This window comes from Eutrema salsugineum, unplaced genomic scaffold (genome assembly GCF_000478725.1).
Source record: "Eutrema salsugineum unplaced genomic scaffold, Eutsalg1_0 scaffold_9, whole genome shotgun sequence".
NCBI classification, from domain to species: domain Eukaryota; kingdom Viridiplantae; phylum Streptophyta; class Magnoliopsida; order Brassicales; family Brassicaceae; genus Eutrema; species Eutrema salsugineum.
Window position 1 is genome coordinate 1036789 of NW_006256342.1, and position 13543 is coordinate 1050331.

Genomic DNA, 13543 nt, shown 5'->3' on the forward strand with positions numbered 1-13543 from the left:
TGTGTGTTTTGTCTTTGTGATGACGTGATTACATCTCATTGGGTACAAGACTCTATATCCAACTAATGGTCCCTCGTGTCACATGCTTTAAAACACTGGACTCACTCAAAGATCATTCAGAAAACATAAAGGAATCACTCTCGTGTATATGCCAAAATCCCCCAACTTTATTATTTCTCGAAGATAATAATTTTTTTGAAGATTATATTTGGTTATGTTAATACTAAAAAATGCAACCCTACTAACGCTATTATTCATAGCATGTATGACTATATTTTTTTTTTAAATAAAGCTATTGCTTTTCTAGGCTCCCAAATAATATTCATTCTTGCTTTTGGATTTCCTTTCATTTTCTTTTCAAAAATAGTAAAACTTGGCATACATTATCATTATGCATCACACAATCTCCACAAACTTATTAATTCAAGACAAATTCAAACGACTATCGTAAAATATATAATAATATACAAAGGGTTCAAAAACAAAAAACAAATGAATATAGGGACGTAAGCGATAGGAAGTTTAAAAACATGTTGTCCTTGTTTTTCATATACGTGTCGTTACAGTAACGTAAAACATTCTAAAGGAAATATCTAATAATGTTTTGTTATGTTATCTCCACGTTTAAATTTAATCAGATTTTGGAAATATGGTGAAATAATGGGTCCAACGAAATATCGAGGATGTGAGAGATACTTACCAAGTGGTGGCGCTGCGTAGAAGGTGAAGAAGTATGTAGGGACTTCTAATCCTGAGAGATTTATTAAATTTAACGGTTCATAACTTTTTTGAAAAAGTCAATTTGTCGAATGGTATTAGTCTTTCACCACTCTTGTTAGAGATTTAGGGTTAAAGATTTGGGTATTACATTTTTAAATTTTTTTTATTAAACCGTGTGATTGAAGAAGTATGTACCTCTATAAATTTTTTGTTTACTTAAACAGTAGTCCCATTTATATTGATTGAGGTTCTGTATTAATATAATTTTGATTTTTTTTTGTTCTGAAAATGTTAATATAATTATTACATAAAATGCATAAATTAATAAAAAAACCTCGTACCAGTTTGTATATATTCCAAAGTGATACAATATCGTTAAACCGAGAATGCTTGTTTGTCTTGGAACAGCGTCGAGTTTGTTAGTAATCTCTTGTTATTGGGTCGTAGATTTAAAATTTTAAAAGGCCCATCTTGGCGTGCAAGCCCATAGACTTTTAAGATAATCTATCTTCTTATACTTCTGTAGTTTTGTTTATAGAAGCATAGTAATAAAATTGAATTGATCTTACATCCTACTTTACTTGGCTAAGCTTACTTAGACCATCTCCATCAGGGAGATATAGAAGAGTTGTTATGATTTTTAGCTAATAAAAAAAAAAAGAAAAAACTCTGAAAAGCTTACAACTCGTATGCTAAAGTTATTATATAACAACTTCGGTTAAGAGATCATATAACGTGTCCAATTTTCATTAGCTCTGTATTTTAATGGTTTTGGGCTGAAAATCGGAAAAGGTCTGTTAGAGGAAAAAGCCCAGTCGCTTGGTGAGAAATTTTAACATTTTAATAACCTATAAAGAATATGAGGGATGGACTAATAAAAATAGAAAGGTTCTTAACATTTTTTGAAAATGTCAAATTTAATATTAAACAATATTTAACAACTCCTCATAAATACGAGGGATGGAGATGCTCTTACCAAGCTGAAGACATGATGGTATATTCTCACATAGCTGAGTTTTCAATCTGACAATTGATCTTGGTTGTACTTAAGAAGGTGGTTAATTCTTTAAACAAAAAAAGAAGGTGGTTAATTAATTATCATAATATTGGTTTATGTTTTCTTTTCATGCTTTCGTCCGGCCATTGGTTGTGAACAAAATATTACTGTTATTAAACTCATAGAATTACAAGAGGATGTATGTGGCCGATATGATTAGAAAAGTATGTGAGCAAAATCTGACAAAGAAATGATTCTGATTTTCAGGCTGTACTCGGATTCTTTTCCAAAGTAAGACTAAGAACGTTGATATTAAGATTCTGACTTTCAGACAGTTCTGTGAAAAACATGTTCCTATTTTATTTTATTATTGTTCAATAATATTATCAGATTCAAGACTCTTCAAAATCTGACAAAGAAAAATAACCAAAATGGACGAAGCTTTTTTTCTGTCTTTCGCAAGTCGTATTTGGGGTCTTCTAACTATAAAACTATAAATCCAGTTGGATACTCGAATTTAGTTTCCCAACCTACACACTGTCACAAACTTGTGCTCCCATTAAAAATTAACGACGTGCCATTTATTGTTCCTACCAAATAAATAAGATTTGACTCTACCGCTAAATAAATGAAGCCTATTCATAAGGTAACACAACACATAGAATTCCGAAAATTTAACATCTGTTTACATTAACATCTGTTTTTTTTTTCCGAGTATAGAATTCCGAAAATTTAAATAAAATAGCGGTTAGAAAATAAAAATATTATTTAAATCTTGCATCACAAAGCAAGCAACATCATTAAAATGCCTCTCAACATTCGAGTCCGAGGGTGGATGTCAACCACAAGTCAGGCTTAAACGTTACCTTCTTAAACCCATTTGAAATCAATGCATGTGAACATTGGATGTTTGTTTCTCCGAGATTGTAGAATATCGACGGATTTTAAGACTCTTTAATATTTGACGAAGAAAAGACTCCTCCCTATACCAACGTTGACGAAGCTATTATTATTATTATTCATTGGTTTCTGTCTAATATCGCAAGTTGTAAAATTATTGGGTCTTCAAATATTGGTCACCGTCTCATACTCGAATTTAATTCCCAACTTACCTACACACTGTCACACACTTGTGTTCTCTCATTAAAGAATCATCCACGCACCTCTCGATTTCGGATACAAAGATTTTCGTAACATTGCTAACATTTACTATTACTTTTACCAAATAAACAAAATTTGATTGTATAACCAAATTTGATCAAATCAATTATGCTCTTGTAATGATTTTTTTATTACTATCAGAAAAATCTTTTAAAAACATGTACACCTGCAAATTGCAAAACACAAATTAACAGTTTTTGTTTCACACTTTGACACAAGTAAGAATATTGGGTTAATGTGTTGTGTGACTACTGTTACAACTTGAAACCATATTTCATTTTAATCCCCCTCAAATATATTAATAATATTTTTTTCTGCTGATTGGTAATAAATTCCTCAACTAATACCAGAGAACCAGACACAAATGTTGAAAGTACAACACAATACATATTCTACTCATCGTTTATTTTTTTTGGAAACCTCAAATTAAAAATTTCTTCGTTTTAATTTTTTTTTGTAATAATGACAGGTTGCTTCAGCTTCTCTGAAGCAATAGAACGGACTTACAAATCCGGTTTCAAAAGATCTGGGTTAAGACCCGTAACCATCGATTTGAAAGACGGAACCGTGGTCAACTTTTGGGTTTCCAAGAACCGACCCGAATCCAAACCGAATCTCCTCCTCATCCACGGTCTCGGAGCTACTGCCATCTGGCAATGGTACGACGTCGCTCGACGCCTCTCTCCTCATTTCAACCTCTTCATCCCCGACCTCGTTTTCTTCGGCGGATCCTCCACGACCCGACCCGAAAGGTCCGACATTTTTCAGGCCCAGACGCTCATGCGGGCCTTAGAGGCCCAATCAGTGAAACGATTCAGCCTTGTTGGTCTCAGCTACGGCGGATTCGTTGGTTATCGAATGGCGGCGATGTTCGGAGACGCCGTGGAGCGGGTGGTGATTTGCTGCGCCGCCGTTTGCGTGGAGGAGAAAGATATGAGAGACGGCGTTTTTAAGGTGTCGGATATTGATGAAGCTTCGAAGATTCTGGTGCCGGAATCTGTGGAAAAGCTCCGGGAACTTATGGGTTACATCTTCTACAAGCCGTCGCTGCCGAGAATGGTTCCTCCTTGTCTGCTTCATGATTTCATCGAACATGTGAGCAACTTTCTTCTTTTAGCTTTTTCAACCTATAATCTTGCGACAGGTGTCTAACTGTCTTAAGTATCTCAACGTAAGATTAGAAAAAGTTGAATGATGCAAATCTAGCAAGTGCAAAATATAGTTTAAAAACATGGAAAAAAAGATTTGAAAGATTCTAGCTGCTTCAAGATAATATATTTTATATTGTCTACTTTGGAGTTTTTAAATATTTTTTTTTATTCTGGTTGGTTCTTTTTTGTTTGTAGAATTTCGAAATTCATTTTTTTTTTGTTTTTTTTTTCACTAGATCATAGAATGCCCATTTTCCCAGAGTTAAATAAAACTTGATAGTAGTTCTCTGTGTACTTGTAATTGTTGTGCCAGTTAAGAAATAGTAAAACTTTATTCGTACCAATAGAATTAATTGTTCTTCTTTTGTTTGTTAATAAATAAGAATTTTGTTCCTAACCATATCGACGTAACTTTTCTATACTAATAAACAAAATCAAAACGTGAAAAAAAACAGGCCTTGACTAGAGACAACGTCAAGGAGAAGAGAGAGTTGATTAAAGCCATACCTAAAGACAGAATAATCTCAGAGATTCCAAAGCTCACACAGGTTCTCTCTTCTTAATCTCGTTTTCTTATCACTCAGTTTTCCAAATGTACAGGTAATTAATGAATATAAATTTAATTAATGATTGCAGCCAACATTAATAATATGGGGAGAGCATGATCAAGTGTTTCCACTAGAGATGGGGAAGAGACTTGAAAAGCATTTGGGAGATAATGGTAGACTTGTTGTCATCGAGAGGACTGGTCATATCTTCAATTTCGAGAGACCCAAAACTTATCTCAAACTTCTTAAATCTTTTCTTCTGCAGACGAAACAACAGATTCCTGTCACTAATGGAGCCGTTTGATTCTCTTAACCTCTGGTTTTTTATTCCTTATCATGTATCCTTCAAGCTTTAGTTACACACGCGTAATATATATATCAAATTCACCTCCCCATTTCGTTAACTATATACTTAATAGTCATTCTGATTACGATGATTTATGTTCAAATTATCTGAATTATAATTCGTTAAGCAAGAAAAAGATTCTCTTTCAGAGCTTATCAAAATGAAATACTTCACTTGTTTTGGATCATAACATTCTATTCAGCTTATTAAATGTCAAATTATTCTGCATCATTTAAATTTGTAGCCCAGAAGAAACGTTAAAATCTTAAATTCTTTTCTTTGTTGTTTTTAACGTCTTTTTTTTTGAAAAGAGATGATTATCAATGTAGAAAGAAGAGGACATAAATGTACCATAGAAAAGGATAATATTGCAGAGAAGAAAGAAACAACTCTGCAAATTATAAAATCCCTCTCATGATGGCGAATTGATATGTGCCTCCAGAACAAAGCTAACAAGAACGGATCTTGCTGCTGAAAGAAGAGGCATCTTTCTCATATCGAATTTCAAACACACAAGAAAAACAAAAGAAATCCTGTCAACAAATTATCAACAAACACACAACAAATTTTCTTAACCTATCAACAAATTATATTAACTTGAATCAGCAAAATTTGAAACCATAAAAGACAGAAAAATCGGCTTAGAGAACTATAAGAATGGAACAGAAACGATTGTGATGATATATGCACATCTCCATGGAACAGCATTTGATATATATACAGGCGGCCTCCAGCTTCCTGCTTCAAAAAAACCCTAATTTACTTTAGGTTTAACGTTTTGTGGGCGTAATGGGCCAACGTGTAGGCCTATATCATAAAGCCCGGTAAATATATACGTACATTGTTAAGATAAATGCTGAATAATCAATGGTCATTATTCAAGTAAGAAGAGTTAAAAACCACAATGATTGTGGCCTTGTGGGTTTCGGTAAACCGAAATTTCCCTTAATATAGCCACTAGCCAGCATGGTACATGCGAATTAAGAAGAGCAAAAAAAAATCTCAGATTTTAAAAGAAAATTGTTAAAGCCCAAATTTCGGATACACATAATGGGCCATCTTAAAGCCTTTAACTAACATGAGAAGAGAAAGAAGGTGTTTATGGAGCAATTCCCAATTCCATTGAACTCGTCGGGCACAATCACGAAGAACCTATCCCTCTCTTCCACGTGAATCTTCTTCCTCCAATTTGACTTGGGTTTGGTGAATTTCCTCTCAAAGGCTCTGAACAGTTCTTGCCTTGTTGGGAAATTCTCAGCTTTACTCAAGGAAGACTATCATGTCTGTGACTGTAAGAGAAATCATGTCTGCAATTAAAAATCTTTCCCTAGAACCAGAAGCCAAAAGGTTGCAGAAGATCGAACAGGAGATCAAAGACTCATGCTCCTCCTTCGTTACCGAAGTAGAAGCCAAAAGAGCGCTTAAAAACTCTCCCTCGAACCAGAAGCCAAAAAAGGGCACAGGATCGAACCCGAGATCGTGTGGTCACTGGTACGTTCGTTCTAGAGTCTGCATCGTCTGCAAAACCAAGGTGGAGAAACGCGAAGGCCGAGCATTCGATTATCTTGTCCAAGGATTACAGCTAAGCCACGAAGCTGTGGCGTTAACCAAGCGCTTTACAACAAAATCCTATTGTGTCAAAGAGAGGAAGCTTCACCTTGTCCTTGACTTGGACCACACGCTTCTCCACGCCACTAACGTTTCACGTCTCTCCAAAGCAGAGAAGTATCTAATCAGAGAAGCAAGGGAAGTTCTACGGAAGATTGTAGTCGGAGAAGATTCCACCGAATTCTTGACAAAGCTACGGCCTTTTGTTCACGACTTCTTGAAGGAAGCCAACGAGATGTTCACAATGTATGTTTACACGATGGGTACTCGTGATTACGCTAAAGCTCTTTTGGAGCTGATTGATCCGGAGGGAGACTATTTTGAGGGTAGAGTGATAAAAGGAGACGATAGTCCATATGTGAAGACTCTTGATTTGGTTTGGGCTGAGGAGCGTGGAGTGCTCATTGTGGATGATACGGCTAGTGTTTGGACCCATCACAAGAGTAACCTTGTGGAGATTAGCAAGTACAACTATTTCAGAGACGATGGCCAAAAAGATTCAAAGCCTTACTCAGAGGAGAAGGGAGACGAGAGTGAAAGCAACGGTGCATTGGCCAATGTTCTAAAATTACTCAGGGAAGTTCACTGTGAATTCTTCAGAGTCAAGAAAGATCAGTTAGAGTCGCAGGACGTGAGGTTGCTGCTAAAAATAAACAGGACGTGAATCAAGAAAGATAGCTTTCACTTTAAAATAACATCAATCGATCCATTAAACTTACAATCAAATGTTCTTGTAATTTGTGAAGTATTTTATATAATAAATCATTTGGCTTGTCAAACTAGTTTAAATAAATCCTATAAAACTCCTACTCTTGAAAATGCAGATGTAACCAAGAACCAGATCACACTGAACGGGACCAAAAAGAATCATTTATCTTGGTTATCATTTAAACCGGACAACAATGCAAGATATGTCATCTTTACTGTTTCTTTTCAATGCTTCAGTAACTAGTTTCTTTGCCGCTTCCTTTGGATCTCTCAACTTCTTAGCTATGTCAACAGCTTCTTGGTTTGACATTACCTGCTCAATTATGTTTAGCAAAACTCTTTCCCATGAACTACTTGAACAATCTAATTAGTGATCTATCATCGAAGATTTTTACCTTGGAAATACCGTCACTAGCCAGAATAAGAATATCTGTGTGACTATCAACTGTGACATCCTTAATGTCAGGCTCTGTATTCAAGTAAGCTTTGAGGTTTTTGTCTCCAAAGACACGCGACACAGCTAGTAAACCATTCACTCTAGAAACATCTCCTGTTCAAATTCACAAACATCAGAATCATCCTTACTCTCAATCAAATTGTAACAAGAGATTTTTAAAAAAAAAGAGAGAGAGAGAAGCTGTTCTTGACCTGGCCTGTTGGTTACAAATCCACCTTTACTCTCAATCAAATTCCTTTCAGTATCAGTATCGGGATCATGATCTACACTTATCTGCTTTGCTTTACCTCGACGAGACACAATTGCTCGTGAATCGCCAACATTAGCTATCCACAGAGTTTCTCCATTGATCAAAATCGCAGTCACGGCAGTTGAACCGCCACTCCCTAAATCCGAACTATTATCTGATAGAATCGTTTGGTCTGTATTCTCATAAGCTTTTGCAATTGTTCTTCGAGGATCAACCAAGAACTCTCCCTAGAAAATTTTGACAAAAATGTATGTCTTTATCAATCTACCACACACTTATCATACATAAATACGCAAAAAAAAAAAAACAACTTTTTATAGCTTACATCGTTTAGGATATTTGAGAAGAGATGTTTCTGCAAATATGCAGCTACTTCATCACCTTTATGACCATCAAAGATTGCAAATAGCCCCAATTCATTGCCTTTGACATTGATAAACTTAGCGACATGATAATCCTCCATTGAACGCTTCGATTTCCCCTTTACTAAACTAAATCCAAACTTGATTCCTCCTTCATTGTTTTTTCCTTTACCCGAGTGAGATTTTTGTGCTACCACAACCTAACATTAAGAAGACGAAAACAGATTAAAAAAAAAATCTTAAAATCTCCGTAAACCAAGCAAGATCTCGAGGCTACAACATAATAAGCAAATATAAAAATTTCGAAAACACTGTAAGTACCATCATTACTACTGAATTTAAAAAGAAAACGAAATGATTTGCACTTTTCACCTGTGTAGCGGAACGAGAACAGCAGATCCCGGGCATTTGATTGGACGAAATTCTTCGGCGGTTGTGAACGAATTAGCAAATTGCGAAAAATTATATCAAACAAACAATCTGCCTGCGAAATTCACGACTCTGAGTTTAGAAAAAACACCAACAGGAGGATGCATTAAAGTACACGCAGAGACTTTTAAGAAGATGAAGCAAAATTGAAGAGAGGAAAGAGTGGAAGTAAACCTGTAGATCAATTTCGCCAACTCTTTGAGCGAAGAAGCCTTCGTTCTCCTTCGTTAATGTCGTTTTCTTTGCGGAATTTTATATCCACTGAAAAAATAATTCTGGTATAGTAACTAAGTTCATGAATTATTTTTTAATTTCAATCCATATGGCCATACCATCTTAAGGTTATTTTAACTCTTTGCATGCCTTTCTTTTGGAAACTACTTAAACAATTGTCAACATTACACTGGTTTCAAATATGCATCAATTTAATAATATTGTATTTTAATAACCAAATCCATCTACATCATATCTCCATGAAATCTTCCAAAGTATTTTACCATCTATTTATTTTTTTAGTCTTTTGTGTTTTATCTTAAGCAAGTTTATTTCTTTTTTTCTATCACATACCTTTTCTGACTTTAACAACATATTTGACTCTCTTGTGTGTTTTTATCTCAAGCAAATTTATTTCTTTTTCTATCACATACCTTTTCTGACTAATTGAACAAATCTGGCCTGCTCAGTGGTTTGGACGACTGTTTACGCAACAACACGTATTGATCAGTTTTCTATAAAAAAAAAAAAAAACTAGCTATTAAGTAACCATAGGGGTATTCTCGTCCTTTTAGCAAGCTTCAGCCTGCCACCACGACACTTTGTCTTCCACCTCCGTCGTCAGCCGCCACGACACTGCTCCTTCCTCGCGCGTCTCTTGATCGTCGCAGAGATAGACAGAGAGAGAGAAGATGAGGTTGATTGTGCACAACATGATGTCTTGCAACATCAAAGGAGTTGTTAACAACTTTCCTCTGCGGATCGAAGCCGAGAAGGTGATTGAGAAGGAAGTCGATTTCAACCCGGATTTTCTCAGGCACATGTTCGCAAAGATCGAGTGGAAGGCTCTTGTGGATGGTGCTCGTTCTTTAGGTTACACCGAACTTCCGGATCACGCACCAGACACGGCGGCGCTGGAATCCGACGAATCATTTCTCAGGCAATTCCACCACGCTTTGCTCGAGCTCCACCTCGAGGAAGGCTCACTCGTCTGCCCCGAAACCGGTAGAAAGTTTTCTGTCAACAAGGGCATCCCCAATATGCTTCTCCACGAGGACGAAGTTTAATTATTCCTGATCCTGATGTTTTCAGAGATCAATGGATTCCGAAAATTTTAGAAGATTTAAAAATTAGAAGAAAATTTACATTTCATTCCTCTTGCATTGTGTTATGGATGATTCTCTAAGCAATAATGCTCTGCAAATCTATATCTTTTCTCCATTCTTATCATTCTACTTTAAGCACTATCTTCATACACTCGTAGACAAAGTAACTTATTGCAGCCGAAGGCAATACCTGGAGATATGAAACAGAGGAACAGACAATAACATATCAAGCTTTGGAAAAATATCGAAGCTGGTTGAGTTTGGTTGTAATGTGGTATATGGAAGAAATACTATTATGCAAACCTGGAGCAAGCTAGGTAAAAGTCCAGCGTATAAAGCTGGGATCCCTCCTCTCTCAATGATACTGAATCCCATAGCTAAAGCACTGAGCTTGTTTCTACCTGCCTGCATCTGAAGCTGTCGTCTCACTACTTCAAAAGGATAAGTAGCTACTTCAGTACAGACACCTGCTATAGCACCGTACAGGAGAGTTCTGATGGGGCCTAACTCGAGCCGGTCTAGAGCATTGAGTTCTTGTCCCTGCTGCTTCATGTCTTTGAGTCTTTTCCTGCCTTCTGGTGTATGCAGATGGGATGATTTAAGGATGTCGTAAACGCCATAGAAAACCGCACCGGACAGAGCCATGCTTGCTATTGAGGGGACTAGACCCTTGTAGAGAGACAATAAACCTTCGGTTTGGATCATATACTTGAAAGCTCCTGTTATCCCGCCTAAGGTTTCTCCACCCCGAGCCACTAGCTTTGTTCGTAACTATGCAGTATTAGAAGAACACATTTCAATCATATTGTTTCCACATGCATTTTCTTATTTCCCGTCCAAAACTAAATGCTTACTAACACTAGACTTCTATGTCACTTTAATCCTCTAAAGCACAGGACTTTCGAAAACTTACAGTATCGAGTGGCAAGCAGAGTACAGTAGCAGTAATACCAGCAGCAGCTCCAGCAACGAATCTCTCAAAGTTGGTTGCTTCTTCATTCCCAGCAATTTTAAGCAATTGCTTTCTGTACGTATCGTAGGCACAAAAGTTGACGGCTTTGAAAGGAGCCGTTCGGAGAACATTGAGCAAATTACCTTTCCAGAACCCTCTGAAGCCTTGCGTGGTCGCAATTGTCTTAGCGACCACCAACAAATTCCTCTGTTCACCACGAACTGTATACTCTAGCTTTAGTCTCTCAAGTGGGGCTAAGAAAGTTCTGGCATCAACAACAAAATCCCATTTTTAGAACCAAAGCCAAATTGGGGGAAAACACAATCATGGTTTTTGGTTCAGGCATTTCATCAAACGAATTATAGGCGTTACTAATCGAACGATATATACTTGGAAACCATGGCAGCTACGGCACCGGCCCAGAGATGCTTCCGAGTGTTCATAGTCCCGCTTCTTCTCACTCCACTCAAAACTCTTCGTTTTCCATTTCCCTTGCCGCGAATTTCGTCGTTTTCCGCCAGTGCATCCTTACATTCCCGCTCAGATCCGTCTTTACTCAAGCTCACGGACAGGAACAGCAAATCCTTACCGGAGCGGAGGCGGCTTTGCTTTCTCCAGTAACCGGTAAAATGCACAGGCTCGGACTCGGAGGAAACCCATTTGGAGGAGATCGAGTCGAAGAATGAAACGCCTGGAGGTTCGAGAAACAAACCACCGGTTCTGAAGAAAACTTCATTGGATTGGTCGCTAAAGCTGGAAGAAGAAGAAGGATCGTGAGGATAGATATGGAGTCCAGACATTTGGATAATGAAGAAGAAAATTCACTAAATTTTGTAGGTGAGCTTATTCGGGATTCGGCCAATCGAGAGATCTTAGAGCATGATTCTTGCAGAAACCTATATGGGTTTCTTATGCAATTTATTATTATTATTTTTTGTTAAAAAATTCTTGATAAGAAACCTTTAGTTTATGTTGGTTTATTGGTAAAACCAGATATGAGTTTCTTTAAAAAAATATCAAAAGGAAGATGATAAGAAATCCAATCCATTTTGTTTTCCAATTCATTTTCTTACTTTTGCCGACAAAAATATTGTTACTTGGAAGAATTGAAGAATTGCTCTGGTCTTGCAACAAGCTACATACACCAGTTATCGACAATGATTTCGTTGTAGGCGATGCTTGGGTATTTTTTAGCAACTTCTTGGCAAAATTCCAAGAACAAACCATCAGCTAGTTTCGTGATGTTGGCTTTGTGCACTGCTGTAACTTTCTTCCTGTTGTTCAAGTAGGCATACTCGAACGCATACTTTGCAATACGCTCCGAACAGAACTTTGTGATCACTTAGCATAACAATAAGTATCAGAAACATCTTGGATAATACTAGTGGCAATCCCATATAAAAAATAATGATGATCAATGTAAATCTATGAATGTCGACTTCAAGATCATGGACATATCAGATTGTTAAGCTAACTATTCCACTCAAATCACATCAACAGAGTCATGGTTGTGACATTTTATTCAGGAAATGCATCTAAAATCGACTATAGACGCCCAGAGAACTCAACTTAGAGAGCAAAAATTCCCAGCACTTTCTAATTACTGATCAAACTCTACTCAAAAACAATAAGGTAAACACTCAAATCTACTACCAAATCACATCTATAACCAAAAATCCAAGATAAAATTCACCTTAAAGGCTCTCAACGACACCAGGAACAACTTTGTGCTCAAGCCCTGCATATTCACCTTCAGTGTTCTCTCTGATCACAATGACATCAACGTTCTCGTGATGAGAAGCTAAACCAAGCAAATTGAAACAGTTGACCAAAGACGCGAAGAGATCGAGCCATGTAAGTAGCCCAGAAGAAAACGACGGTCATTAAAGCCATGTAGCTTCCAAGGACAATTCCTGTTGCAAAGATTTCTTTGAGTTGCGAAGAATATATAAACATCTAAAACCGAATCATATGCATGCAAAAGAATTGAATCCAAACACCTAAAGCGAAATCCAAAATCCATAATTCCAAATCAATCCCCAAAGAAAATCAAACCTTAAACCTACACCCAAATCAATTTACAAGGGACAAATATCACTTGCAAAGCATAAAAAGAAGATTGGTAAACGAAATTACCTGTCACGAAAGGATTCAGAAGATCGGAATCTTCAGAATTTCTCATCAGTCGGATCAGTCGGTGATGCGCCGCCGCTGTTCAGGAGGAGATTGGAAGACAAGAAGGCGGCGGTGATGCGATTGTACACGGTCGAGGAAGACGCTCGTCGACGATGGACACCACGAGGAGGGATCGAGTAGGGATTGGAGAAGTCGAAAAGTCTTTCTCGACGAAGGAGAAGAAATGTTCGAGACAAAAAAAAATTCCCAAGCCAAAAAATTTCCAATCACAGTCTGCCACGCATCTAGGAAGGATCGATCCTTCAAGTCCCTAAATTAGGATCGATCCTACTATTTAAACCCATTTTTCAATTAAAAAAAATCAATTAATTGACTAGAAATTCATCGAGAAACCCTCCA

General features: G+C 37.0%; 5 protein-coding genes across 5 annotated transcripts; 3 read left to right on the forward strand and 2 right to left on the reverse strand.

Annotated features, from left to right (window-relative positions):
- The first annotated feature begins 3275 nt into the window (after positions 1–3275).
- LOC18009167 (monoacylglycerol lipase ABHD6) lies at positions 3276–4998 on the forward strand. Its single transcript, XM_006389945.2, has 3 exons — positions 3276–3973; positions 4485–4577; positions 4666–4998. The coding sequence occupies exons 1-3, from the start codon at positions 3341–3343 to the stop codon at positions 4879–4881; spliced, it is 942 nt and encodes a 313-aa protein (XP_006390007.1). The 5' UTR covers positions 3276–3340; the 3' UTR covers positions 4882–4998.
- A 1228-nt stretch (positions 4999–6226) lies between these two features.
- Positions 6227–7195, forward strand: LOC18008355 (RNA polymerase II C-terminal domain phosphatase-like 4). Its single transcript, XM_024160882.1, has 2 exons — positions 6227–6316; positions 6368–7195. The coding sequence occupies exons 1-2, from the start codon at positions 6227–6229 to the stop codon at positions 7193–7195; spliced, it is 918 nt and encodes a 305-aa protein (XP_024016650.1).
- Position 7196: 1 nt separating this feature from the next.
- LOC18008334 (probable protein phosphatase 2C 17) lies at positions 7197–8976 on the reverse strand. Its single transcript, XM_006389947.2, has 6 exons — positions 8912–8976; positions 8681–8792; positions 8272–8508; positions 7888–8173; positions 7635–7789; positions 7197–7552 (listed from the first exon to the last, which is right to left on the reverse strand). Exons 2-6 carry the CDS (start codon positions 8714–8716, stop codon positions 7415–7417), a joined length of 852 nt encoding a protein of 283 aa, XP_006390009.1. The 5' UTR covers positions 8717–8792; positions 8912–8976; the 3' UTR covers positions 7197–7414.
- Positions 8977–9355: 379 nt separating this feature from the next.
- Positions 9356–10186, forward strand: LOC18009084 (multifunctional methyltransferase subunit TRM112 homolog B). Its single transcript, XM_006389949.2, has one exon. It carries the CDS (start codon positions 9643–9645, stop codon positions 10015–10017), a length of 375 nt encoding a protein of 124 aa, XP_006390011.1. The 5' UTR covers positions 9356–9642; the 3' UTR covers positions 10018–10186.
- Positions 10081–11854, reverse strand: LOC18009278 (probable mitochondrial adenine nucleotide transporter BTL2). The gene is made up of 4 exons (XM_006389948.2): positions 11399–11854; positions 10970–11273; positions 10360–10827; positions 10081–10246 (listed from the first exon to the last, which is right to left on the reverse strand). The coding sequence occupies exons 1-4, from the start codon at positions 11806–11808 to the stop codon at positions 10178–10180; spliced, it is 1251 nt and encodes a 416-aa protein (XP_006390010.1). The 5' UTR covers positions 11809–11854; the 3' UTR covers positions 10081–10177.
- Between the last annotated feature and the right edge of the window lie 1689 nt (positions 11855–13543).

What these genes read in the sequence shown, in the direction of transcription:
- LOC18009278 (XM_006389948.2), bottom strand. Translation starts at nt 11,808, where the DNA reads ATGTCTGGACTCCATATCTATCCTCACGATCCTTCTTCTTCTTCCAGC. An exon ending in GTAGCTGCCATGGTTTCCAA is followed by an intron (nt 11,274 to 11,398) that starts GTATATATCGTT and finishes TGTTGATGCCAG; the next exon opens with AACTTTCTTAGCCCCACTTG. An exon ending in TTTTACCTAGCTTGCTCCAG is followed by an intron (nt 10,247 to 10,359) that starts GTTTGCATAATA and finishes TCATATCTCCAG; the next exon opens with GTATTGCCTTCGGCTGCAAT.
- LOC18009084 (XM_006389949.2), top strand. Translation starts at nt 9,643, where the DNA reads ATGAGGTTGATTGTGCACAACATGATGTCTTGCAACATCAAAGGAGTT.
- LOC18009167 (XM_006389945.2), top strand. Translation starts at nt 3,341, where the DNA reads ATGACAGGTTGCTTCAGCTTCTCTGAAGCAATAGAACGGACTTACAAA. An exon ending in TTCATGATTTCATCGAACAT is followed by an intron (nt 3,974 to 4,484) that starts GTGAGCAACTTT and finishes GAAAAAAAACAG; the next exon opens with GCCTTGACTAGAGACAACGT. An exon ending in AGATTCCAAAGCTCACACAG is followed by an intron (nt 4,578 to 4,665) that starts GTTCTCTCTTCT and finishes TAATGATTGCAG; the next exon opens with CCAACATTAATAATATGGGG.
- LOC18008355 (XM_024160882.1), top strand. Translation starts at nt 6,227, where the DNA reads ATGTCTGCAATTAAAAATCTTTCCCTAGAACCAGAAGCCAAAAGGTTG. An exon ending in AAGACTCATGCTCCTCCTTC is followed by an intron (nt 6,317 to 6,367) that starts GTTACCGAAGTA and finishes CCCTCGAACCAG; the next exon opens with AAGCCAAAAAAGGGCACAGG.
- LOC18008334 (XM_006389947.2), bottom strand. Translation starts at nt 8,716, where the DNA reads ATGCCCGGGATCTGCTGTTCTCGTTCCGCTACACAG. An exon ending in ATTTGTAACCAACAGGCCAG is followed by an intron (nt 7,790 to 7,887) that starts GTCAAGAACAGC and finishes GAATTTGAACAG; the next exon opens with GAGATGTTTCTAGAGTGAAT. An exon ending in CTAGTGACGGTATTTCCAAG is followed by an intron (nt 7,553 to 7,634) that starts GTAAAAATCTTC and finishes ATAATTGAGCAG; the next exon opens with GTAATGTCAAACCAAGAAGC.